The sequence below is a fragment of the Paroedura picta genome, chromosome 2 (genome assembly GCF_049243985.1).
Source record: "Paroedura picta isolate Pp20150507F chromosome 2, Ppicta_v3.0, whole genome shotgun sequence".
NCBI classification, from domain to species: Eukaryota; Metazoa; Chordata; class Lepidosauria; order Squamata; family Gekkonidae; genus Paroedura; species Paroedura picta.
In genome coordinates this window covers 42,299,394-42,327,372 of record NC_135370.1, presented here as the reverse complement: position 1 = coordinate 42,327,372, position 27,979 = coordinate 42,299,394, and the positions used below count along the sequence as shown (strand labels likewise).

Here is a 27,979-nt window from a genome sequence, read left to right as displayed (position 1 = left end):
CCCGCGTTTGCCAGCAGGAAGCCACTCGCATCTTACCCCTCCATGCGGAAATGGCTTAGAGGTTTCATAATGCATGTCTTCCAGCTAATCTATATATGAATAGGAAACTAATTTTGAAGAACTGCATGCACAGTTGAAAGGTTTCCCTTGAATAAGTACATTTTAGCTTTGCAGAATGTTTTTATGTTACTACAGAGCAGAGTGTGCCCAAGAGCACATCAACCGTAAGAGAACATACCTTGGAGATATCACCGTGGTTGAAATACTTTTAAGAAAATTGCCCTGGAGATGTCCCAGAGAGAAAAGAGTACAGAAATATTGTGATTTCTTTGGGTAGAATGGTCTGTCATGAAGAAAGTGCTGCATTTTAAGTATCACTCTTACGTAACAGTTATCTTAGCTGGATTTTCTGACTCAGTCCAATGGTAATTATTACAAACTTAAGGAAACCTGTCTAAAACATTTGCACTTTTAGGATTGAGAAGGCTAGGGTTCAAATACTCATGAAGCTCACTGAATGTTCTTGGGCCAGTCATACTGTTGCATGCTAACCTACCTTGCAGTGTTGTTGTGAGAATAAAATGAGGAAGAAGAGAATCCTTCCTTTCCCTGTAACTGGACTGCCTACATGGAAGAGAAAGGGTCTTACTAAAGAAAGTTTGCTGGAACTTATCAAACAGACCCAGTGGTCCATTGATCCAGATTGGGGCTGCATAAAGCAAATTTAGGAAGAATGGTGGCTTTATATAGCTTTAACAGAAGCAAAATAAGTTGGCTACCTTTGGGGGAAAAGAATTTCTTAAGAGTGATGAATGCCCTTTGGGTTTTTGTTATAACACCATTTATATGGGAGTTCCAAGAGAAATCATAATTAAGCATAACACCGAGATGTTTAAACTATCTGAATGAGAAAGAGAATAATGGAAATTACTTTGAATGCCTTGGAGGAAGGGCAGAATAGAAAATATGATTTTAGAAATTTCTCACTCAACAAAAGTCGGGTTGCTGGACCCCTGCTGTGAGTGGGAGATTTCCTGTCCCCATTGAGTTCTTCCTACCACCAATCACCGCTGGCTGGCATGGAGAAAATGGCAGAAAAATGGGAGGGGGGGGGCGGGCATCAGTAGTGTTTTCACATGCTAATATGCTCCTGGAAGTGCTGTCAGGTATGCTGATGTCACTTCTGATGCACATAGGAAGTGATGTCACCAGCAGTGTTGGTGCATTGCTGGCAAAAGCCCCCGACTTGCTGGGGGAAATCTTGGCAACCCTAGACAAAAAGATACTTCAAGCAGCCTACAGACAGTATAAATAAATGTTATCAACAAATAAAAATCACATTACCCCCCCCCCCCGAAAGAACAGTAAGCCTGGGGGAAAAACACACATCTTTAGTGTGTGCTGGAAAATTCACATGCTCGGTCCAAGTTGAGTATCTGTGAGGATGGTGTTCCACAATTAAAGCTACTACCCAAAAAGTCCTGCCTTCCTTGACATTATTTCAGAGCATAACAATGGAACAGATTCATAGGGAAGCAGACAGTCTTCCAAACACCCTGTTCATCCACGACTTTGAAGGTCACAACAAAAGCACTAAAAAACTGACCCTGCCAGTAAGTCAGTAGCCACTGTAACTCTCTTTAGTATAAATGAATAATGTAAATAAAGACCTTTAATTCTAGTTTCCAGTTTCTTTGGTGAACCATGAAGAATAGAATGGAGACTAGGACTATTAGGTAGCTAAATGGTGTCCTGATCTCCAAGTTCAAAGACAGATAATGAACCCATTGCAGGGATATGGGAGCCTGGGAACCTGTGCAATTATACCATGCTGCACTGTAGTCAGAGTAGTTCATAGATGTTGGTGGAAGTATGCTTCTGTTTGGTTTGAGTCCATTCATCCTGCTATATCTCCACCTGCCTTCCTCCTCAGAAACTACATGATGAATTTCACAGAGTTTCTATGACTCTTGGATTCATATATTTTCAGTTGTTATATTCAAAACATTAGTGGTCTTGGTGCATTTCTCCAAAGCAGCCTCATAGAATCATAGAATCATAGAGTTGGAAGGGACCTCATGGGTCATCTAGTCCAATTCCCTGCACTATGCAGGACACTCACATCCCAATTGCTCATCTACTGTAACCTGCCACCCCTTTGCCTTCACAGAATCAGCCTCTCTGTCAGATAGCTATCTAGCCTCTGTTTTAAAATTTCCAAAGATAGAGAACCCACCACCTCCCGAGGAAGCCTGTTCCACTGAGAAACCGCTCTAACTGTCAGGAACTTCTTCCGGATGTTTAGATGGAATTTCTTTTTAATTAATTTCATCCCATTCGTCCTGGTCTGTCCCTCTGGGGCAAGAGAGAACAATTCTGCTCCATCCTCTATATGGCAGCCTTTTAAATACTTTAAGATGGTTATCAGATCCCCTCTCAGTCGTCTCCTCTCTAGGCTAAACAGACCAAGCTCCCCCAACCTTTCTTCATATGTCTTGGTCTCCAAACCCCTCACCATCTTTGTTGCCCTCCTCTGGACATGTTCCAGTTTGTCTACATCCCTCTTCAACTGGGGTGCCCAAAACTGAACACAGTACTCCAAGTAAGGCCAAACCAGAACAGAGTAAAGCCGTACCATCACCTCCTGTGATCTGGACACGATACTCCGTTTGATACAGCCCAAAATCCTATTTGCCTTTTTAGCCACTGAGTCACACTGCTGACTCATGTTCAATGTATGGTCTACTAAGACTCCTAGATCCTTTTCGCACATGCTACTACCAAGACACGTCTCCCCCATCTTATATTGGTGTATTTGGCTTTTCCTACCTAAATGTGGAACTTTACATTTGTCCCTATTGAACTTCATTTTATTCAGTTTAGCCCACTTCTCAAGCCACTTTGAGACTCCTTCAGGTAGTGAAAAACGGGGTATAAAACCCAATTCTTCTTCTACTACTTCTAGTCACTGGTGTTTTGCCTCCTCTTCAAGAGAAGGTCATAGACAGGGACTAAAAGTACAAGACCATGGCCACACAGCCTGGAGAACCAACAACAGCCTGTTGACTTTGACCATGAAAGCTTTTGACACAGCAGGTTAGCTGCTAGAAAAACAAGAAATATAACAGGGAAAAAGCAGAACACCAAACTGATGACATTGTCATCTGGCTTCACAATGACACTTGCATGTGTGAACTTTGGCAATTGCATGACACCTGACTAATGTGATTCCAAACCAAGGGGGGCTTTTCGCTGGATTCCTCTGTTTTTAAATATCATTTGTTAGTCATGGCATGAAGGGATGTCTCCCTCGCACCCTATGACAAGCTGATTTGTCCTTCATGCCTCTAAAACTCTTTGGTTTTTATTTCGAGCGCCTGTTTTAATTTCGTGTTCCCTTACCATTGATCAGCATAAAAAAACATGACTCAACTCTGTCGCTGACATGTTAAATTGAATATCAGGATGACATTGTGTGTCTGTTCCTTATTTCATGACTGCTTTTATCAGGAAACGTGGGGTTGCGTTGGGAAGTCGCTCGTGAGATTTTTGAATATTCTTCACAAAGAGTTCGTGACTGGCCTGTTGTGTTGCAGTTTCAGTTTGGCATGGTTTCTAATGAATATGCAAAGGTGCTTCATGCTCAGCTAGTTCTGATTCTGTGGGTTTAGAGTGGCTGCCGAGACTAAGGACATCACCCTGTGAGAAAGACTCACGGCATAGTACAATTCTAAGTAGACTTGTTTCCTGTGAATCTTTCCTTTTGTTTTAAAGCCTTGCTCTTGTCAGGGAAGGTCCCATCATTTCCCCCAAATGCCTGAAATCTTAACAATATTTTACAATCTAGTGCTTCTACTTCTGGTTTCCTATCTATAGTGCCAGCCACATATCTTAGAACTGGGATTGCCCTTGTGTTCATTGCCCTTCACATGTTGCCTCTATTTAATTTTTCTTGTAGTATCTTTTAAACTCCTTGGTTATAGTTTTCTTAACAAGTATGTTTGAATGTTTTCAGTGTCCAAAATTCTAAGAGATCTGCATCCCAACAACCTTTAGGGATTCTACTGTACTTATGTATTTTATTGGTTTTTATCTACAATTTTGCATGCCTCCCTAAGATGACCGGCTCAAGAGGGGTAGCCCATACATCTCAATAACAAATAAAATAAATGAGTAGCCAATTCAGTTCCAGAATATCTACAGCTCAGTTCAATTTAACCACATTAAAAATAGAATTTTCCAAAAATCCAGTGACAGTAAAGATTGGGTACTGATTGATGACATGGCCTTACAAAATTGAAAAAGGCAGAAAACCTACCTGGATGTTGCTTGGATCGATTGCACGAAGGCATTTGATTCATTCCCTCATACATGGATCCTGAAAACACTCGAAATGCTAGGCATCAGTCAGCGAAACTGTAATAACATTTATCAAAACTGCCATGAGTAAATGGAACACTAGGTTGATAGTGAACAAAGAAATTGGAACAGTTCACATCAAATGAGGAATTTCCCAAGGAAACTTACTATCACCATTACTCTTTGTCATAATTATTATTACTAGAGACAAAGCCCGTCGCATTCAGGAATACAACGGGCACCAGATTGTGTGTGTGTGTGTGTGTGTGTAAGTACTCTGCACATGGCCTCTCCCTCCCTCCAGAACCTGGAAAGGCTGCAGGAAGGGAACTCACCGGCAGGGGCAGCTCTCATGCGTCAGCGATCTGCAGCCTCTGAGCCTCGGAGGGAAGTAGAAGGACGAGGGGTGGTTAGGAGAGGGGGGGAAGTGATTGGCTGGCTGCTGAACAGACAGGCAAATTGGTTGGAGGACAAGGCACTCAGGGGTGCGACAGCTGCCCTGTGTGGGTGTTAAGCACTGAGTGGCCCTTAGCCATGAAACCACGCTTCTCCTCCAGACCCTTATCAGAAATATTAAGTGGAACAGATTATGAATTTGACTGGTATATAGTATATTGCAATTTAAGATCTAGACAATTTCCTGGATATTGCATATTCTTGTTGTTCCACCAGGACCTTCCTGCCACGATTGATACAGAAAGGAAAATGAAGGCCTGTTGGCTGCCACATGGGGTGGTATTTGATGGCTTCAGGTGACTCTCATTAACTGAAGTGAACAAGCTGCTGGGCTCAGTAAGGGTGACCACTTGCCCCCTTGATCCCTGCCTGTCTTGGTTGCTCCAAGGGGGCGATCAGTGGATAGGAGGCTCTCTCAGTGGATAGGAGGCTCTCTCAATCTCTACCTCTTAACCGGGGATTTCCCTGAGGTGCTGAAGGGAGTGGTGGTGTGGCCCTTACTAAAGAAATCAGCACTGGATCCGCAGGACCTGTCCAACTACTGCCCTTCCTCAGATTAGAACAACTCAGCACCCCTGAAAATCTTTGCCCTGAGCATTGAGAGAGTGGAGGCTGACTGGGAGGGGGAGGGGGCTGTAGGATGAGTTTGATTTTTTTCCTCGCTGCCAAAGTTACTATTTGTAATGTTAATGTTTTTAATGTTTTTAATGTGACGTGGGGTTATAGTCTGTAACCCGCCGCGAGACGTTTTATGAGAGTGTCGGGTAATAAATCTAGTAATAAAAAATGTGAAAATAAATAAGCTATCTTCTGAAGCGGAGCTAATGTCATTTGCTAAGTACCCAGAATGTCGATGTGTTTCCTGAGTCTTCTGGGCACTGTTTCAGAGGCTCAAGCAACAGCTGGCAGGATGGTCACCTTCTTCTCCCAGAAGCACTCTGTTCATAGGTGTTAGTATTTCATGAGCTTCTGGTCTTTCTTTTCTGCTTTGCTGTCTCCTGGGATTGTGATATCAGGGGTGTTACAGTGCAGGCCTTTTCTGTTTGATATTGGAAGTCCCGTAAACTTGCCTGGTTATCAGGAGACAGATTTTTAATGTTAGAATGGTGTAATTTTTTATTAAATGTGTTAATGCCTAAATTTAATGGCCGTTTTTGTAGTTGTTGTCAGCCACCCTGAGCCAACCAGGGAAGAGTTTTTATTATGATGCTGATGATGATTATCATCATCATCATATATTTATATTTATATTTATATTTATATTTATATTTATATTTATATTTATATTTATATTTATATTTATATTTATATTTATATTTATATTTATATTTATATTTATATTTATATTTATATTTATATTTATATTTATATTTATATTTATATTTATATTTATATTTATATTTATATTCTGCCACTCTCAAATGTCCCGTGGTAGTTTACAAGAACAATAAAATACAATAAAATCCTTTGAAATACCCCTTAAAATATAATAAAATAATAACATAACATAACAAGATGGCGGACAGTCAAATCAGCCCATTCCCTGGTTCAGCATGGGTCAATCATCATCATTATCATGTTTGAGCTAAATATTCAGCAGTGATACTAGCTAGCTTTTGGGGGGCCTTTATGATTGTCTAGTGATAGCCTTAACATCTTATGGTGGTCATCTTTCATCTTTCAGACATGATCCTCGATCAACAAGTAGGCTCAGGACAACTCAGCGAAGACGTTCGCCATAGAGTACATGAAGCATTGCTCAAACAGCACCATCACCAGAATCAGAAGAAGCTAAGCAATAGGATTCCCATAGTGAGGTCCTTTGCCGATATTGGCAAGAAACAATCCGAACCTCATTCCATGGACAAAAATGGTAAAGTGTCAATACTATTTTGTAAAGGTTTCTAGACTTTCCATTACTTATGTGTTAAATGTACCAGGGACTTGGTTTTAAGGAGCAAAGTGGTTGGCATCCTCCTGGGCCAATGTTGCAGGAACAATCGCACATAACCATGTATTTCCTCATATCACAGTAGAGTGCATGTTTCTGTACTCTTCCCCTTGCCCTGTTAAGATCAGCTGGAGAGAACAGGTTATGGTCTTTTCATTTCAGCAAGTTAGAACTATGAGACGTAGCTTGGCCATAATGATCCTGGTATTAGGAGATATTATTTATTTTTATTTCTCTGGAGGTGGATGGGACAATCTGATCCCATCAGCTCTTGGAAGCTAAGCAGGGTAGGCACTTGGACAGAAGACTGCCAGTGGAAGACTCTGCAGAGCAATGCAATGGCAAACCACCTCTGCTTCTCACTTGCCTTGAAAGCCCCTTGCTGGGGTCGCCATAAGTCAGCCTTGACTTGACAGCATTTATATACACACCATTGGGCACCCGTAGAGATTTACAACTTTGTTCTCTCTTCCTCCATTTCATTCTCACAGCAACATCTCTGTGGGGTAGGTTAGGCTTAGAGCAGGCTTTCTCAACCAGGGTTTCATGAAACCCTGGGGTTTCTTGATGGCCCTGGAAGGGTTTCCTGAATGGGTAGGAGTTAATTTTTAAAATATATTTTTAAAATTTGTTAAACATATATCGGGTGATATGACCACATATGGTCATTTCACCCCACTCTCCCTCCCAAAATGACCAAAGATGGGAAGGGGAGGGGCCTTGGGTAGGCATGTACACAACTATGCTTCCCAACCATATTCTGCATGATCACACCACCTCTGGGGTCTCTTGAAGCATGAAGAATGTTTCACGGGTTTCCCCATGGTTAAAAAGTTGAATAAAGCTGGCTTAGAGAGAATGATTGGCCCAGTGTCAGCCAGTGAGGTTCCATGGCAGAGTGGGGATATGAACCTGTGCGACCCATATTCTAGCCACTATACCACAGTGGCTTTCATGGAGATACTGAGGAAACCCTTCAAGACCCTCCTCCTTTGCCAGGTACATATGGGTATGCTGTAGGTTCCCCACCCCCCCAACAGTGGTTCTTTCTGGTTGGGTTTCATTATGTGCTCTAGTGGTCTGTATTTTATTTTATTATTTATTGGTTGTGAATTAATCTCAGTACAGATTGTAGAGCATTATGTGTTTGGGATACACTGGGAAAGGAGTTCCTAAAATAAATATCTTGCAGTGTTATGCAGATGTTTATGGCATTTCCTAGCCAATTAAGTGCTGGCACAGTAGGACTTTGGGATTGAGGTGGAAAAAGTCTGGTCTTTCCAATCCACTTATCTAATTATTCTAACTCCGAGAGGCTCAATCGAGGGACACTGGTTAAACCTTATCACGGTGTCATAAGACTAAGCCCTCAGGTCAGCAGGAATCAATGGACATAGTACAGGTAAGCTGCTCACAGACTGCAACAGAAGCTAGGTTGCAGCTCATGATCTTTGTAAAGCTATTGGAGCAGTACCTAAAGCTCTTTATTTCAGCGATAATAGGGAAAACAAACACGGCATGTTCATATTCTGAAGTCTTAACATAAACCAAATTTTATGAGTTGGCTTCAGTGCAACGACACATTTTTGAGTAGTTATTTGGACTCGCTGCGCTAAGTGAAAACAAACATTTCCAGTTCCATAAGCATTTTCCTTTGGGTGGATTCCAAGGAATTCTTTGGGAATTCATTTGGAAATCACATCCTAGAGATATTGTTATGAGCTTTGGAGAGGTGGACAGTATTCGAGTAGCATCAGGGGTCTACATAAACTTGTGTTTGGGAGTATGAATGAATGAATAAAACATGGTATCAAAATCAGTACTGCCTCTTGGGTGCTATCTAAAAAAAATATCAGCAAACTATTAGCATCATCTTAATTGGAGAATTATCTAGATCAGGGGTAGTCAAACTGCGGCCCTCCAGATGTCCATGGACTACAATTCCCAGGGGCTTCTGGGAATTGTAGTCCATGGACATCTGGAGGGCCGCAGTTTGACTACCCCCTTATCTAGATCTCAGTTTATGCTTTCTTCCCAAATCTTGCATTCTAAAGCTGTGACATTCTCCCATTTTTACTTTGCCTGCTTATCAGGTGTACGCCCAGTTGCTACATGGTTATTACTGAGGGAATAAATATGTATCTGCACTGTACCTCTTCATACCGCAGGTGGGAGCTTACGTAACTGAATATTTCTCCATATAAAAATAAGCCCTGACCAAAGAAAATGACACGACAGGAATGAGGGTTTCTAATTGAGACCTTTCCCTGCTATGCTAGTTTACTCTAGTTAATTTTGGATGGTGCAGAATATTCAGTCATGTGAGTCCCCAGCAGCAGTGTATGCTGAAGTAGCATAGCTCAGATTTCACCATCCAAATGAGAACGAAGCCTCAGATTCCTCAGTTTTATCCCCCACCTGGAAGTAACAGGTAGCAGTCGTGAGATGGACCGAACTCATATTCCCTGTTTCTTTGTGGCTTCTAAAACAAAAGTATAGAGAGGCCAAACAAGCTTGGAACTCCGTTGCCCAGGGAGGAAGGACTTCTGCGCTCACCCCGAATAATTTCGGCAGTCTTCAAGCAAAGGTTGGATGCACACTTTTCTTGGATGCTTTAGGATGCTTAGGGCTGATCCTGCGTTGAGCAGGGGGTTGGACTAGATGGCCTGTATGGCCCCTTCCAACTCTATGATTCTATGATTCTAATATCCATGGAGTGTGTGTGGTATTTCCCCCTTTTTGCTGCACTATGTTTATTGTGACCCACCGTGAGCTGGCTGTGCCAAGAGCTGTGGCATATGTAAATGTAATAAATAAATATTAAAATAAATGCCCATCAGATCAGTGACATGAAGTAGCTTCTGAGGAAAACCTGGCAGAAATGTCACATTTCTCCAGGGATCACCAGAAATTCTGTTGTAAAACTATAGAATTTCCAGTGATTTCTTGAAAGGACTGACTTCCAGGAAAAAACCTACAAGTAGCATCATAATATTACCCGTGGCTACCCCCATATTCCCACCCCTTAGGTACCTTGCTGGTTGGCTATCAGTTTTGAGGTTATAGAGTTTTCATCTGTGTCAGCATTTTGCTTATTTGAAAGGAAGACAACCATGAGTGTAAGATGAGCCCCATATATTTTTAAATTACAGTTCACTCTTTTTGTTAAAAGGTAAATAGGGTAATTTCATTTCCTCTCCCCTTCTAAAGGACAATATTCTTTATTAATATAGCCTTTCTTGCTAGGAATAATTTGAGATTCATATTAACAGTTGTAAATGAAACAATAAAATCAGAGTCCAGTAGCACCTTTAAGACCAACAAAGATTTAATCAAGGCGTGAGCTTTCGAGTGCAAGCACCCTTTGTCAGACTATGATCTTCTTACATGGCAGGGAATATATAGCAAAAATCAGTTCTGTTACATCTGTAAATGAGACACTGTATAGACCAGGCTTGCTCATCCATGGTTTTGTGAAGCCCTGGGGTTTCTTGATGGCCTGGAAGGGTTTCCCGAATGGATGGGACTTAATTAATATTTTATATTTGTTAAACATCTACTGGGTGATAAATATATGGCCAGTGATGGGCCTTGGAGGGGGTAGAAAGGTGAGGGGCCCTGGGTGGGCATGTACAGACCATGCTTCCTGACCATATTTTACATTAGCGGTCCCCAACCTTTCTCAGGTCAGGGACCGCCTCCGGAGTGAGGTCAGAGCCGACGGCCCGGGTGCTGCGAAAACACGCACGCGCAATTGCCGTGCATGCGTGTTTTCGCCACCAGGTGGCGATAACGCACATGCGCGGCAACTGCACGTGCGCGTTTTCACCACTAGGGGCGCTAACGTGCATGCGTGGCAACAGCGCGCATGTGCGTTTGCGTCACCGCCATGCCGGTGGCTGCGCCTGCCTCTTCCCTTCCTTCTTGCTGCCGGCGGGGGAAGGCAGGCGTGGCTGGCTGCGGCCCGGTACCGTGGCCTTTGCGGCCTGCCACCGGGCCGCAGACCGGGGGTTGATGACCCCTGTTTTACATGATCATGACACTTCTGGGGTTTCTCAAAGCCTAAAGAATGTTTCAGGGGTTTCTCAATGGTAAGAAAAAGTTCAGAAAGGCTGGTATAGACTTGGAGCTTAGTGTAGAAAATACAGAGTGAAACTGCTGCAGAAGGTTCATGGATAAATCCTTGGCTTTTTCCAGTTAAAGGACCTTGGGTGAAAGGTGTTGGGAAAGAACTTTGTCTGCATGATTTTTATTTTATTTTTTCATTTTGATATTTTATGAACTGGTTTTCCACTCCCACGGGGACCCAAAGAAGTTACCCATTCCTATATTTGATCCTAACAGCAGCCTTGTGAGATATGCTGGGGTGAATGTTACCAAGTTACCAAGTCAGCTTCCACAGAAAAATGGAAATTTGAATCTGGGTTTCCTAGATCCACATTCTAAGCCCTAGATTGTGCTGGCTCTTATGAGAGTCTGGAAAAATACACGCAATCAGAATGGTCCATACTGAGCTCGATGGCCCAATGGTCTGAAACAGTATAAGTTAATTTACCCCGAAGGAGTAATAACATACTTCAAGAACATGCAAGATAACCATAGTATACATGTATTAAAAATATTGACATCTTGTCTTTAGAAAACAGTGGGCAGGATCTAGTCCACTTTTTTGCCCAGTGTTACCATCCTACAGCGTCTTTGTCCATACAGATACCATGATTCCTAGCATAGCCTTCTTGATAGTCAAAGGAGACTCCCTCATCCTTTAACACCAGTGGAAAAGATGGTTGGATCCTACCCAATTTCTAGGGTTGCCAGCCTCCAGTTAGGGTCTGTAGATCTCTCAGTATTACAGTTGATCATCAGACTACAAAAATCAGTTTCTCCAAATAAAATGTCTGGTTTGGAGGATGGACTCTATACCCTTCTGAGGTCCCTCCCTAAACTCCACCCTCTGAATTTCTCAGGCCATGGATGGAAACCAAACCAGTTTCTGTTCAAAGTGGCTAATAGCAAATTACCGAATAATAATGTTAGGGCCATTCCGCACCGGGACCCATGTAGCAAATTGTTTGCTGAATGAAAAATCGCCATTTTAAATAGTGGAATTCGTCGTTATGCATACCTGCCTTTGTAGTGGAATCCAGTTGCGTTTCTATCGTTTCTCACAGGGTTCCGATCTCGGCAAAAATCGCTAGAAAGGAAGCGCTATTGCTCAGCTGTGTCCCGCCCCTGGCCGTCAAGCAGCCAATGGGCGGCCGTTATCATGCTCCCAAACAGCCCCTTTCCCTTTAAGGAAGGTTTTTAAAAAAAACACACACACACACACCCGTTGCAACGAATCTGCGTATATTCGTTGCAACGGAGAGACCCATCCAGCTAGCAGGTGATGTTTGAGCTGCAGTTTCATCGTTGCCACGCTACCCCCCTGAGTGAAAAAAAAAATCCCCCCCCCCTCACGGGCGTGATTTTCGGCCAAAAATAGTGTGAAAAATAAAGGGAAAATAAACCAGCAAATGGGCCTCTGTGCTGCTTGTGCTTGCTGACTTTAAACAGAGGGAATGCAGCCGGGGAAGCCTCTCTGGGTAAACGAAGGCTTGCCGGTGCGTTGATCTCCGCCCGCTCGGAGGAAAAAAAATGGCGATCGCTTCGCCGGAAGATCAGAGGAGAGAGCCAGGGGGAGGGACTTTGCAGAAACCACAACAATGGTAACGCACAGAACTTTCCCGCTAGTGTTGCAGATTGGTTGCAGGAGTGTAGCGCTTTCCGGAGGATGAATCCACTTTTTGGGATTTCCCTGAAAGCGCTACAACGAAGCGCTTTTTGCAGATCGGTTTCAGGAGTGTTGCAGATTGTCAATGACGTTGTGCATAACGGCAAAACTGTAGCGATTTCAATTAGTAACCATTGTGCTATTTTGGACGAATGCGGAACGGCCCTTAAAATCAGCCCTATACAAATTGCAATGACATTCAACAATCCAGCAACAAGCAACCTTTTTCAAACAGAATGAGACCTACCAAGAGCAGATCAGGATTTAAACTGATTAACCACTGCTGGTGTTTGTACACTAGTGGCTAAGTACTTAGTTAAGTCTTCCAGTAACATGGTGCCACTAGCAAGAAGGTCCTTACTCTACCTTGCCCACTACTCTACCTAGAAACTATGCACTGAATCTGAGACTTGCAAAAATATGTGACCTATTCAGCAATATCTCTATCCTGTACTCCTTGCATATCTCAACAGGTCCAAGTTAAGGCATCCTGATCTTCTAAACTATATCAAGTTTAAGTTGCCAGGAGTCTTCTGAGGGCAGGGCAACTCCCCCTCCCCCATTGTCTGATCTTATTCCAATGAGCAGCATGAGAAAAAGGGGAGTGGGAACTATGCCTCTGACATTTTGATATCGCTTCCAGGTGATGAACCAGAGGTGATTTCACTTCCTCCCACTCATGTAACGCTCTAGGAATTAATCCAGTCTATTGTATTTACCATATTATTTGGGGGATTCCTAGAGAGTTTTAGGTTCAATGATGTCATTTCCAGCTCTTTACCCAAAATGTCATCAAAGTATCAGCAACACTTTACCCTCCGAGGACCCATCCCCAAACAGCTCCTTGGCTCACATCCCTAATCAGAGTTAAGAAGTCACATAGTATTACTAAACAAATTTAGAAAAGAGTAAAAGTCCAGTAAGACCTTAAAGGCTAACAAAATTTATGGTAAGTTATGAGCTTTTATGAGTCACTGTTCAGTTCTTCAGATACAGCTAGAATGAGAGAAACTGGAGTGATTTCAGATAGCAAATGATATTAGCAGGCAAACAAATGTGTATGTTCTTAACTAATTATGTAAAATTGGAAATGTAGTCATTTTTTTAAATTTAGAGGCCCCACATAATTTAAACCTGTCTCCCTTAGTTTATGAGTAATCTGGCTCTGTGTTAAAGCTATTACTGCATGTAACTTTCTTGCAGTTTTGGCACAAATTGAGACAGCTGTTCCCTGAGTAGCCAGAGCAACATATCTTCTCTATTAATTTTTGTTTTCTGCTCATCCTATTCAAGTTTAATGCCTTTGCTCATGAATTGCTATTAATCCATAATCTTGATATAAGGGTCACGTAACTCTTAATCATTTTTCACTTCATAGTAAACCTTTCTTCTCCCTGTGTTCTTGTGCCCACAAGTAAACTGTATGTAATTTGAACTCTGCTGTTGTGTAAGTCATCTTCACATTTCTTTGTTCTGCTCTGTCTTTGTTGTATCTGTCTCTAACAGGCTCATCTCATCTCTGTACCTCCCTCCCTCATCTCCTAACCTTTGGGGTTCTGTAAGCTCCTTGAAGGTCCAGAGGTAGTGTAAAAAAATCCTATATTGCATGAGCTTTAGACCAAATTCAAATGTTCATTCATGTTTCAGTTTTCTTCCAGCATGAAGTTTTTCATTGTTATCTTGGTCAAACTCCCGATATCCATAGTCCATAATATTTTCTGGAATTTCGTGAATCGTAGACCAATTGTAGAATTGGGCTCATTCACAGACACATACAGAGCTTCTCAGTGGTCCAGAGAAATCCAGGTCATTTCCAGTTTTTAGTCCTTAGCCATAACACCCCCCCCAACTTGTGAAGCATATCTAATTCCAAATACGTTAACACAGGGGTAGTCAACCTGTGGTCCTCCTGATGTTCATGGACTACAATTCCCATGAGCCCCTGCCAGCAAATGCTGGCATGGGCTAATGGGAATTGTAGTTCATGGACATCTGGAGGACCACAGGCTGACTACCCCTGAGTTAACCTGTGTCTAAATCTGAGGCCCTTTTGTGCTTGAGGTCCAGGCCTAGCCTCATTCTTTGATTAGGGTTGCTGGTACTGCCTTAGCAAATACCAGGAGATTTTGAGGGTGGTGTCTGGAGAAGGTAGAATTTCGATAGGATGTGGCTGCACTTCTGGGTAACAGTCTAGGGATTTCCCCACATCTCTATGATAAAAAGACATGGGGAAATTCTTGAACTGTCACTATGTAATCGTTTTCCAGCCAATTTTCTCTAGCTCTTCAATATCTCAAGGGTGGGGGACTGGGACTGAGCTAGGAAATTTATCCACTGGGGACTGGTAAATGGTGAGCCCACCCCTGTGTACATGTACGTACGTACGTACACACACAGACACAGACACAGACACACACACACACACAGTCTTATTGAATTTCTGACATAATCATTTTGTTTGGCTGACATCTTTCAATTTTTGAAGGAAAGAAATTGAATTTTAAGTTACATTTTTTAAAGTGGCTGCTTCAGACCATAGACCCATCAAGCTTCATACTCTGGGGCTATTAAAATTACCAATATATTTTGCTATCAATTCAACTGTCCTAGCAATAGCACACGATCAGCTTTTAGTGTTTTTATGATGCTGACTTAAATACAAATTGGAAGAGTGATCCCTGCCAAAGCAGTCGTACAAGTTGCTGTCTCAAACCTGTGTTACTGGTATACTGGAGTACAAATAGGCCTATTCCGTTTCTCACTTCCCCCTTCCCCAGTTTAGTTCTTTAAACTGGCTGTAATTAGTTCCAAAAGTCTGAGTAGACAAAATGTATTATGCTGTCCTTACAAGTAGTGAATGATTGCTAAAAAGTTATTCCATAGTCTCTGGGTTTTGACTCCATGAGTCACATGCATACAGTATGTGTTTTAGCTAAGCCTCCTTGAACTCTGTATGGAGGAAAGGTGGCTTATAAATGTTTCAGATAAATAAGTAGATATTTGAATTCTCTAATTTGAACGGCTACTCCACTGAATGTTTCGCATAATTGTTAGTATCCTGTAATAACCATCTTTTTTAGCAGGTCAGATTGTTTCCCCCCAGTCTGCACCAGCTAGCCTTGAAGTCAAGAACGATGTAAGCAGAGAAAACAGTGCCGTTGACTTCAGCAAGGTAAGACAAAATAGCTTGTGTGGCAAGCATGCTGCTTAGTCTGTGGAGTAATACACAATTAGTTTCAGTGCTGCCAAGTGTTGACTTGCGTTGAGTAGATTCCAGTTAAAAGGAAGGGAAGGAGAACTTTAAAAGTGTTGGATTTAAAGCTGTCAGGAAATCTTGCTTGGGGACATTGCTTTGCATCGCAATATGAGGACACCCTAAATTTTTATCATAGAAATGCCAGCTCGCAAGCCATCCTTATGTCTCAAAATGGAACAAAGGAAAGATTAATGTAATTCACACCAGAGGGAACCATACAGGTATTTCGCACATCATATGATATTTTCTCTCATCTACAGCTGTGGCCACTTAGGGGACAAAGGATTAACGTAGGCTGCCAATGGTATAATGCTAAACAAAGGTTTTAAATCTATTGAAATCAACAGGCTTAAGACGGTATAACTCTGATTAGGAGTACACTATAAATTTCTGAGAGCAAGAGATGGCTCTATTCTCATTTATCTCAGCAGTAGGCTCCTGGAGGAACTTTGGAGAAGGTGTAAGACAGCTCTTACACACTGGATTTCCTTTTGCTGCCCATTTTCAGCAAAAGGATGGTTGTGTATTCTTCCCTCCGCTGACCTCTGTGGCATCCTTCTTCACAGCCCATCTCTAAAGTAGCAGTGCGGTCCTAAGCAGAGGTCCACCCTTTCAAGTCCTTTGGGGCCACTGACTTCAGAAGGGTGTAACTGTGCTCAGGATTGCCTTGGTAGGACTAGCTGGTTAGCCAGTGAAGGTGGAGACCAACAGCATGTTTAAAAAAACAGCTTGCCAGGTAGATCCTAGTAGTCGATGACTGATATCGTAGAAGCTGATCACTCATAAAATCAATGGCTTCTCCAAATTGTTGGTCATAGTTGCACCCAAACTTCCCAAGTTGCATTTTCGGGACCAGGGATGGCTTGTGGGAGGAAGTCTCAACTGGTGAATTAAGACTTCTCAGATTATAGATCATTCTTAGTTACTGCAGTTCTAATTCACAGCACTTGCTTCTACATAGTTTCATTGCCTGTGACCTAGCCAGTGAGGAGAAAATGGGCTGCCCTGAATTGTGTCTGATTTTTCCAACAATGCTATGGCAGAGCCCCAAAATTCTGACTCGGTTGTCCTGTTTTCTTCGTACTGACTGACTGCACAAGAATACTGAGAATAGTTTTGAGCTACATTCCTAACTTAGCTTTTGATATTGCATTGCATATTACAAAGAGCATGGCAGATAAAATAATGCATGCGAAAAGAAAGAGGTCAGTGGTGCTTTACTTACTGGAAATATCGCATCGGGTACCACATCATTAAGGTGTGTTTGCAACAGACATAGATTTGACAGCTACAGCTGTCCGAGTGGATCCCAGCGGGGTCACTCGAGGATTCCGCGAGACATCTTGAACCAAGGTTCTGTTCTCAGAGAAACGGACGCAAGAAGCATTTTGGATTCTGTTGCCGAATGTGCCGCGCAGCCAGTGCAATGAAGCTAGAGCTAGTTATTGTGCCTTCTCCATCTGGTGCCAGACAGAATATGAGAAGCAGCCTTTTGTACCAGCTGAAGTCTGTTAATTGTGCGTGCAGGGACTAGGAGACCCGCAGAAAGGGCATAACAGTAGTCTATTTGGGATGAAACAAAGACATGAAAAAGGACATCTGCATCAGGAAGAGAGAGAGGTGAGGACACACTCTGGCTATCTTTCTCACAGTGCTTGCAAGCAGAGTCTCGAGATTTTCTGTTCCGCAATGTCCGTTCCAGTTTTAAAGCATGTTGTATCGGTACAATAGGAAGGAAAAATCAAAATGTTCATCTCAGGGGAAAACACCGATGTCTCTAAACAGGTAGCTAAATATTGTGCTGGAGCTTTTATGTGAAGCATATGTTATTACTGGGAATGTTGGTAAGTCAATTTTTCGTTTAAACTTTCCCTGTTTGATATTATTTTAAAGTCCCTATTTTTATGAGAGCTTACTGGTTCATAACATGTTGTGATCATTATAGTGTCGTTCTGGGTTTTTAAGTATATCAATACATCTGAATCTGGCACAGTAGGCAACAGCTGAGACACGGCAGACCAGGGGTGGCCAAACTGTAGCTCTCCAAATGTCCATGGACTACAATTCTCATGAGTCCTTCCAGCCACTAGATGAACAAAACCAACTTTTCATTATATTATTATTATTATTATTTTATTATATACACGTAAACCTTGTACTGAGGTGAACGGTCAACATATTTAAAGCACAGACTTTACTCAGATTGCACATTTTTTTGAAATCCGGGTGAATTGTCACAAAGACCTAACAAGATGGGCTGTTTCCTTCCTCCCCCCAAATATCACTACCTTTAATGTTTGCTAAATGTCAGTCATTAACAGCAAGTTCAGAATGGAAGCTATTGCAGCTAATACCTCTGAGAGGCCTTTGGATCTGGGCTTTGGGGACTGGGAACCCCAACCTCTCTCTGTCTCTGTCTCTGTCTCTGTCTCTGTCTCTGTCTCTCTCTCTGTCTGTCTGTCTGTCTGTCTGACTGTCTGTCTGTCTGTCTGTCTGTCTGTCTGTCTCTCTCTCTCTCTCTCTCTCTCTGTGTCTCTCCATCTCTGTCTCTCTGTCTCTCTCTCTGACTGTCTGTCTTTGTTTACTAGGCTTCTATCTAAAGTCTTTAATGTGCACATGCACTAAAAACTAGTGGGGAGAATTTTAGTGGTTGCAGCAGCTAACCCAAGGCAACAGAAGATGAACTTCTGAATGGCAATTTTTCCTACGGGAACATCACATCTCCCTGCTATGGATAGCTTATACCTGATTCTGTCAGGCTCCTACCCTACACATTGATGACTTTTTGTTTGTGATCAAAAATGGGGACATGCTTATCCTTGATATATAGTGACCACTGGGGATTGTGACTGGCAGGTATGGAAAGCGACATCACAAAAAGGAGCTGGTCGCTTTCCATACTTGCCAGTCACAATCCCCAGTGGTCACTATTACTTTTCTGTGTTACATGGAAATGTTTCTTAGAACCAGAAAACTGTCAAGGTGTCCTCCATGATGACTACATTTGGGAAGAAGGATTGTTAGGTTAATTTCACTTACTGGCCAGTTTTTTTTTAATTATTATTTATTGCTAAATTTATTGACCGCTGCTCTCAGTCCAGCCAGCTCATGGTGGTTTACAATTAAAAACAATGAAACAGTAAAATACAAACCCACTTCATCTTAGATTAAGCACACCCACCACAACCTGTTCCATGACCCCCTGCTGATCCCTAAGCCTCAGGTTAGCTGTTTGGATGGTTACAGCCAATAGAACAAAGATCATGGCATCCGGTCCTCTCAATTCCTGGCAAATAGATGGGGAAGAAATTGAGATAGTGACAGATTTTATTTTCCTGGGCTCCAAGATCACTGCAGATGGGGACTGCAGCAAAGAAATTAAAAGACGCTTGCTCCTGGGGAGGAAAGCTATGAGAAATCTAGACAGCATCCTAAAAAGCAGAGACATCGCCCTGCCAACAAAAGTGTGTTTAGTCAAGGCTATGGTATTCCCAGTTGCAATGTATGGCTACGAAAGTTGGACCATAAGGAAGGCCGAGCGTCAAAGAATTGAGGCTTTTGAACTCTGGTGCTGGAGAAGACTCTTGCGAGTCCCTTGGACTGCAAGGCAAACAAACCGGTCAGTCCTAGAGATCAGCCCTGACTGCTCCTTAGAAGGCCAGATCCTGAAGATGAAACTCAAATACTTTGGCCACCTCATGAGAAGGAAGGACTCCCTGGAGAAGAGCCTAATGCTGGGAGCGATTGAGGGCAAAAGAAGAAGGGGACGACAGAGAATGCGGTGGCTGGATGGAGTCACTGAAGCAGTAGGTGCAAACTTAAATGGACTCCAGGGAATGGTAGAGGACAGGAAGGCCTGGAGGATCATTGTCCATGGGGTCGTGATGGGTCGGACACGACTTCGCACCTAACAACAACAACAATAAGCCAATAGAAGCTGAATGGAGCTGATTGGAGGAGGGACCTCACAGATCTTCCTTAACCTGGCCTCAACCAAACACCTGGTGGAAGAACTCCATCTTACAGGCCCTGTAGAACGTGGAAGGTTTTTGTTAGATTCCTGTATCCAAAGCAGGCATAGCTGAAGACAGTAGAAATTAGCATACAGACCCCTCCTGCCACAGGTCCATGCCTACACAATACCTTCCTGTCTCGATTTTCCGTTTGATCCTTACATGAGATTGCAGCTGTTGCCCAGGTAGTATAGTGATGATGCAACACAGGTCTGTATTCTGTGCAGAAACAACTGGGGTTGGATCCAGCCAGCTTTTCTGCAGGTGGAGAAGAAGGAGGGATCACCTTCAATCCACTGTGCAGATGACTGTGAACAAAAACACATGTGGGATGGGGAGTGGAGTGGAATTGGGTGAGGTTAAAAAAAAGGTTGACAGACTTAAGCAAAGCAATTGCCCGCCCCTGGTCTAGAAGGTCATAGAGAAACGTAAATATTTTCACAAGTTGAATGTGTTGCTTACTTCTAGAATTACTGTGCTTTTCCTCACATTGGAAACCAGGAAGGCTATTATTCAAATGTGAAAGGAATGGTGTGGGATTTTATAAAATACATCCCAACATGGCTTCTTTTCCACCAGAACATGAGGCTTCAATTACACCATCTTTCTTTTTTTTAATCACTCTACATCCTTTCCAAACATGTACATATGCTTGAGTCCATCTGTGATGTACCCCTCGCTAAAAAAGCACTCTTGCGTTTCAAGCTATCAGCGATAATCCCTTGGTATTGGATCAATATGCAAACTTTAAAAAAAATATTATTTTTCCATAAGGAACGTGTACATAAGATGGCAAAACAGTGAAGTCGAGGCTTTGTTCGGTTTAAGTTTGGGAGACGTTTAAAGTTTTGAGATGCGTTTCATGAACCTGACAATTGCATTATGCTTGAATTCTGACTGTGTGCCAGAGCCATTTGCAAGAAAACAACTTTGTAAATACCATCAAAGACTACACACACTGGTGATGACAGATGGCTGTAAGATAGACATGAAAATGGTCACTTTAACAGTTTATGTTGGATTTGGTCACTGTTTTTATGTTTAGATTGGTAATAGGAAAGCAAGTTGGGGGAGGGAAATCCTCCAGTCTGAAATTCCCAAACTATGAAACTGTGAACTCAATTTGAACATGAGGTTATACAAATAATACTGTTTTTCTCTTAGTAACATTAAAGGTACGACAGGCAGAGAGTGAACAAAATATGTTTATGAACATCAGACAGCCCCCGTTGTAACTTAAACGTTACTGTGAAGTGAATGGGTGAGGTCCAGAGCCCCATTTCCATGGGGGCAAGGAATTGTGACCGGAGAAAATGACTCCCATGGCTTACCCCCCCCGCTCCCATGGTAGCCTGGGAATACCACAGAGACCTCATTCTTGGTGATCCATCTCCCCCAGAAACTGGATTTCAGGTTGCCGGGAGAGAGTGAAATTACAAGAGTCATAGTCAATGGATGGAAGTCCTTGCACCTGTGGAAACATGGCTCTGAAACCAACCCTGTATATTGCCAGTACATCCTTCACTGGAACCAACACAGCCCGCCTATCGCCTTATGCTCCCCACAGGGCCCTTTGTTCTGTGGGTACAAATCTGCTGGTAGTTCCTGGCCCAAGGGAGATGCACCTGGCCTCAACCAGGGCCAGGGCCTTCTCAGTCCTTGCCCTGACCTGGTAAAATGAGTTCCTGGAAGAGCGGAGGGCACTGCAGGATCTTTCCCAGTTATGCAGAGCCTGGAAGACAGAGCTCTTTCACCAGGTATTTGGTCGAGGGCAGAGCAATTAAGATACATGGACCCTCCTCTTTACAGCTGGATCAACAAACTGAATCCCTGCCCAAGGCGTGGGTTGGTGGGGGGCTCTGCTGAATTACAGGCAGGAGGATTATGATGCCGCTAATGATGAATAGGGGTTTTATGCTTTTATTGTGGGGATCTTACTTGTAACCCACCATGAGCCAGCCAGTCTGGGGATGGGGGGCAATCAATCAATCAAAACCCAATATGTACATCTTGTCCTTTTCGTATATTAGAATCAGGCATACCAACAGCCTACCACCCCCATTTGATGGGAGTATGTGCTATGTTTGGTTTTCCCAGTGCACATGGTTACCATGTTGTATGAATAGAGGCAACACACTAATTTGCCATGTATGTTCAGCTTTGATCACAACATAGTGCTGTGATTAAGAACATCAGACTCTATTCTGGAGGCCTGGGTTTGATTCCCCACGCCTCCACATGCAGCCAATTGGGTGACCTTGGGCCAGTCACAGTTCTCTGGGAGCTGTTCTCACAGAGCTGATGTCTTAGAGCTCTCTCAGTCCCATCTACCTAACAGGGTGTCTGTTGTGAGGGGAGGAAGGTTGACTCAGCCTTCCATCCTTCCGAGGTCGGTAAAATGAGTACCCAGCTTGCTTGCTGGGGGGTAAACGGTAATGACTGGGGAAGGCACTGGCAAACCACCCCGTATTGAGTCTGCCATGAAAACGCTGGAGGGCGTCACCCCAAGGGTCAGACATGCCTCGGTGCTTGCACAGGGGATACCTTTATCTTTAATGATGAACATTAGTGATCAGCTAATTAACCCATTAATCAAGAAATTAGTCCGTCAGTCTTCCATTCGTCACTGTGCCATCTCTTGATGAGGTACGAATTCTTAAGCGGCCAGATTATCTTTTGCTTATGATTTAACAAGATAACGTTGAATGCCTTTAATATGTCCCATGCTTAATGTCAGCAGTGATTTTATTGCATTAGATCCATGAGAGTCAAAAGATATAAAACTTTTTTACTGCATTAGATCCATGAGAATCAAAAGATCTAAAACTCTTTTTACTGCATTAGATCCATGAGAATCAAAAGATATGGAACTTTTTTACTGCATTAGATCCATGAGAATCAAAAGATATAAAACTTTTTTACTGCATTAGATCCATGAGAATCAAAAGATATGGAACTTTTTTACTGCATTAGATCCATGAGAATCAAAAGATCTAAAACTCTTTTTACTGCATTAGATCCATGAGAATCAAAAGATATGGAACTTTTTTACTGCATTAGATCCATGAGAATCAAAAGATATAAAACTTTTTTACTGCATTAGATCCATGAGAATCAAAAGATATGGAACTTTTTTACTGCATTAGATCCATGAGAATCAAAAGATCTAAAACTCTTTTTATTGTATTAGATCCATGAGAATCAAAGGATATGGAACTTTTTTACTGCATTAGATCCATGAGATCCCAAAGATGTGGAAGCTAATTGGGCTGTGTTTTGCCATAATTCGAAAAATGTTCCTCATGCATAAGTCTCAGTGAAATTAATGGGTCTCATGATGGGTGTGTCAGTTGCAGTGGAATTTAAGCATGACTAAGAGCAGGGGTGGGCAAACTGTGGCCTCCCAGATGTCCATGGACTACAATCCCCATGAGCCCCTGCCAGCATCATGGGAATTGTAGTCCATGAACATCTGGTGGGCCACCGTTTGCCCACCCCTGACTAAGAGTCTCATGGGGAGGGGAGGGAACGTAGCCCGATCTTGTCAGGTCTTGGAAGCTAAGAAGGGTCAGTGCTTGAAAGGAAGGCCACCAAAAAGAAGTCGCTGTGGAGGAAGGCAACAACAAACCACCTTTTCTACTCTCCTTGAAAGCACCTCGTTGGGCTTGCCCTATGTTGGTTGTGACTTGATGGCCCTTAATTCACACACGTGTCTCAGTCTGGAGCTTATGATTTTCAGTTTGACATTGGAAGTCAGGGCACAGATTAGAACAAGTATTTTTTTGGGGGGGGACCTTTCAGATGATATCAGTGTGGCTGTGATACAATGACAAGTTTATTTGTTTTCTATTTCTGCACTTAAAGAAACTTTTTGAAGCGCATTTCAAACAGCTAGTAACAAGCAGCTGGTAGCTTGGAAAGCCGACGATTCAAGATTCACATCCATGAACTGTTGAGGGCTTGCACGCTGAACTGTGCACATGAACTGTGTTCATGTCACCCGCCCAGCCGAATTCATAGTTGCTTGACAGTCAAAGATGCATGATGTAAAGATACTGTGTCAGCCAAGTGAAATACAAAAACGTCATGTTTCTTGGAGTCTCATGTTCTTTCCTGTGCCCTCTTTTCCTGGTGTGATTTTCCTTTTCCTGGCTTTGATTGCTCAGGTGGACCTGCATTTCATGAAAAAAATCCCTCCTGGAGCTGAAGCGTCCAACATTTTGGTCGGGGAGCTAGATTTCTTGGACCGGGCGGTTGTCGCTTTTGTAAGACTGTCCCCTGCCGTGATTCTTTCCGGACTAGCAGAAGTACCAATCCCAACAAGGTAATTTGTGATGAAGGTTGGAAAAAAATGTATAAAATACCAGTTTCTAAACAACTTTGTAAAGAATCTAAACAAACTGGCTTCTAATGGCATCTTTAAAGCATGGCCAATTGTATTGTGGCACATTTTTTCATGGAATTACTCAGTCTTAATGTGCAATTCATGTGCAGAAACACTTGTTCAGTGCTAATGTGCCACTAGGCTCCTCTTTTTTTGCTTCTTTGTTTGTTTGGGTGGAACTGACTCATATAGCTGCTCCTCTGTCATTTGTGAGAATCTGTAATGCACATTCAACCTTTTGAGTGGGGGTCTTCAACCTGACTCCAGAACAAAATTTAGTCAGCCCTGACCTGCTGGGCCAATTCCGCACACACTGGATAATTCACTTTCAGTGTGCTTTTGCAGCTGGATTTTCCTGTGCAGATCAGGAAAATCTACTTCGAAAGTACATTGAAAGCACATTATCTAGCATGTATAGAATGGGCCCTGGATAGCCCAGGCTAGCCTGATCTCAGCAGATCTCAGAAGCTAAGCAGGGTTGGCTCTGGTCAGTATTTGGATGAGAGACCACTAAAGAAGTCCAGTGTTGCAACTCAAAGGCAGGCAATGGCAAACTACCCATGAATGTCTTTTGCCTTGAAAACCCCATAAGATTGGTATAGGTCATCTGTGACTTGACAGCAAAACAACAGCAACAACCAAAAGGCTACAAAATGACTCTTTAAAAACTAAAATGAAATATTTTTGTTAGGATGTATTGGAGGACTAAATGGGATTCAGAAAGACAGGTATGTGAAAAGAAGAATAGGCCAAGATTTTTTTGGGTCAAAAGGGATTCTTAGAGATGGTTTCCTGTAGGGAAATGATAGACTTGAACAGCTGCCAGGAATCCAAGTGTGGTTCATGTGCTGATTTTGGGCAGTGCTTTCAAATAATTGTGCAGGGTGCTCCTGTGTGTATTTGACTTATTGTGAGACCTTGTATGTGTGTGTCACTTCCTAATAAAAGACTTACAGAGGCCAGAATTTAGGCAATGGATGCGTTACTGATGATTAATCAACATGTCAATTCCCAGTGATGTTATGCTTTATAAATTCAACCGCACCAATGGACTTTCTAACACTGGCTCTTTGTTGATCTCTTGTGGTGAATGATGATATTGCTTGCCTCGTTAATTATAAAAGGTTGCTCACCCTTGTTTCAGAGCTTGATTTGTCCATCTTGCTTTAACTTAAAAGTCCCTGTTTTAGGAAACAAATGGCCTCTGAATATTTTTTCCCCATTTATTTGCAGATTTTTATTTATTCTCCTGGGACCATTAGGAAAAGGCCAACAGTACCATGAGATTGGCAGGTCAATTGGAACATTAATGACGGATGAGGTATTCATACCCGAAAATGAAGCTTATTAAAACTGATGATTTGAAGGGAATCTCTTTTACATCCCTAGATTTGTTTTACCTCCAGATATAGCTTATAACAGTATTGCTGACTACATTCAGCTTACATCAAAATTGAAAACCAGTTTAAAGAAAGATGGGGTAACAGCTGCACATGAGGGGTGGGCTACCCTGAAAAATAGCACAAAAATAAATTGCATGTCTGGTTAACTAGGAGTCACAGAAACTTGCTCCCTGTGGATTGGATCCAACCATATTTTCTCCAGGTGAAAAAGGGATGGAGTAATCCCTTTGACCACCGAAGTACCTAACATGGGGATGGTAGGATAAGCATAGACTAGGTTTTCTCAACCAGAGTTTCATGAAACCCTGGGATTTCTTGATGGCTCGGGAAGGGTTCTCAAATGGGTGGGAGGTAATTAATTTTAACATATATTAACATTTGTTAGGTGATATAACCAAATATGGTCATGTTGACCACCCTAAATGGCCAATGATGGGCCTGGTGGGGGTGGGAAGGGGAGGAGCCCCGGGTGGCCACTTACACAGCTTTGCTTCCCAACCATATTCTGCATGATTGTGCCACTTCTGGGGTTTCAGGGGTTTTTCAATGGTAAGAATTTTGAGAAAAGCTGGTATAGACAAAAGAGTCTGGGATGGGGATTGTAGGAAGGAGGTGAGATTGTGTGATAAAGCTGTCTGGATCTGGCCCTAAGTCCTTTATTCTGTTGCTGGCAGGTGTTTCATGATGTGGCATATAAAGCAAAAGACCGGAATGACTTGGTTGCTGGAATTGATGAATTTCTTGATCAGGTGACTGTTCTCCCTCCTGGAGAATGGGACCCAACGATTCGTATAGAGCCACCCAAAAATGTTCCTTCACAGGTATGTTCATTATTTCACATTCATCTATAAAACATTTTGGAGCCGATGAAGTTTACTTACTATGTTTGTTTACAAAAATCATCTACTGTCTACTGAACTTAAATAAGAATGGTAAGAAAGTCATCTCCACTTCTATGTGTTACTGTTTATTATGTGTTATTACGTATACCAAGAACCAGCTTGCTGTAGTGGTTAAGAGCGGCGGCTTCTAATCTGGTGAGATGGGTTTGATTCCTCGCTTCTCCTCCACATGGAGCCAGCTGGGCTCATCACAGCCCTGATAAAGCCATTCTGACCAAGCAGTGATATAAGGGCTCTCTCAGCCTCACCTCCTTCACAGGGTGTCTGTTGGGGAGAGAGGAAAGGGAAGGGGATTATAAGCCTCCTTGAGATGCTTTCTGGTAGAGAAGAGCAGAATATAAAAACCAACTCTTCTTTGTTGTCTGCTTATTCATGAAGGATTCTGAATTCCTGTTTCTTAATATGGCTTGGATCCACTAGAGCAGGGCTAGTCAACCTGTGGTCCTCCAGATGTCCATGGACTACAATTCCCATGGCTCATGGAAACTGTAGTCCATGGACATCTGGAGGACCACAGGTTGACTACCCCTGCACTAGAGAACTTCTGCCAAAGGAAGGTATTTTGCCAGTGGCACATGACGTTCCCACCTCCCCCCCACACACACCCCATTGCCCAAAATACTTCATAAAACATTGCTCTGAGGGATAGAGGAACCGCCAAGAAAATGATGAGGTGGGAAGCAGAAGTTGGCAGTAGAAAGGCAGAGTTGGTGAACATCATTCCTTTCTTCCATCTATGGAAGTCTTCTAATGCAGCGGTCCTTTTTCATGTTGCGGCCTACTGCGAAGAAGTGGAGAGAGAGGGTGACCTGGGGCCCGCGCATGCGCACACGCGGCAGCCCCTGCGCAAATGTGCGTATGTGGACCTGCTGTGCATGCGCGTTTGTGGCAGGTGGGGTGCAAATGCACACACGCAGCAGTTTCGTGCACGCACGCAACTGCTGCACGTGCACGTTTGCGCCGGCAGTGTGCCAGCAGCTGCACTTCCCTCTCCCCCCCTTCCCACAGCAAGAAGCTTGTCGGGCCGCAAGCTGATCGTCCGCTTCTCGCTGCAGGGGGGCGGGGAGAGGGAGCCACAGTCCACTGCTGAGGGTCTCACAGCCCGCCACCGGGCCACGGACCGGGGGTTGGGGACCACTGTTCTAATGGATCCAAGCATATATTTAATGTAATGTGTCTGGGTTTTGATTTTTGTTTATTAAAGGTAAAATGACATAATCATCCCTGAATGGCATTTGTATTTTATTGACTCTAATAATATTTGTGACCATATAATAACAGTCAACATACTACTTTTCAGAATATTATATCTACCAAAACTGTTTTTGTATTTCCTGAACAAAGAGTTGTTGCATGACACCAGGGCTAATTATAGGCTGCTGTCATTTAAATAAAATGTTTGTTTTTTTAAAGACATCGCAGCTATTTTGTTGAAAAATATAATTTATTGGAATGCAAAAAATTATTAGTGAGCTTCAATCA

The 27,979-nt window shown here is 42.8% G+C and overlaps 1 protein-coding gene across 7 annotated transcripts in view; it reads left to right on the top strand.

The window, feature by feature from the left end:
- SLC4A10 (solute carrier family 4 member 10) overlaps positions 1-27,979 on the top strand; it is a 229,573-nt gene that overhangs the window by 145,712 nt on the left and 55,882 nt on the right. For 4 of the 7 annotated variants that reach the window (XM_077319908.1, XM_077319912.1, XM_077319906.1 and 1 more), the window contains exons 6-11: positions 6,500-6,688; positions 15,620-15,711; positions 17,323-17,415; positions 23,975-24,132; positions 25,426-25,513; positions 26,270-26,416. In XM_077319908.1, coding sequence (XP_077176023.1) covers positions 6,500-6,688; positions 15,620-15,711; positions 17,323-17,415; positions 23,975-24,132; positions 25,426-25,513; positions 26,270-26,416 — 767 coding nt within the window. The remainder of the gene's footprint in view (positions 1-6,499; positions 6,689-15,619; positions 15,712-17,322; positions 17,416-23,974; positions 24,133-25,425; positions 25,514-26,269; positions 26,417-27,979) is intronic. The other 3 variants (XM_077319907.1, XM_077319911.1, XM_077319910.1) reach the window with 3 other exon arrangements.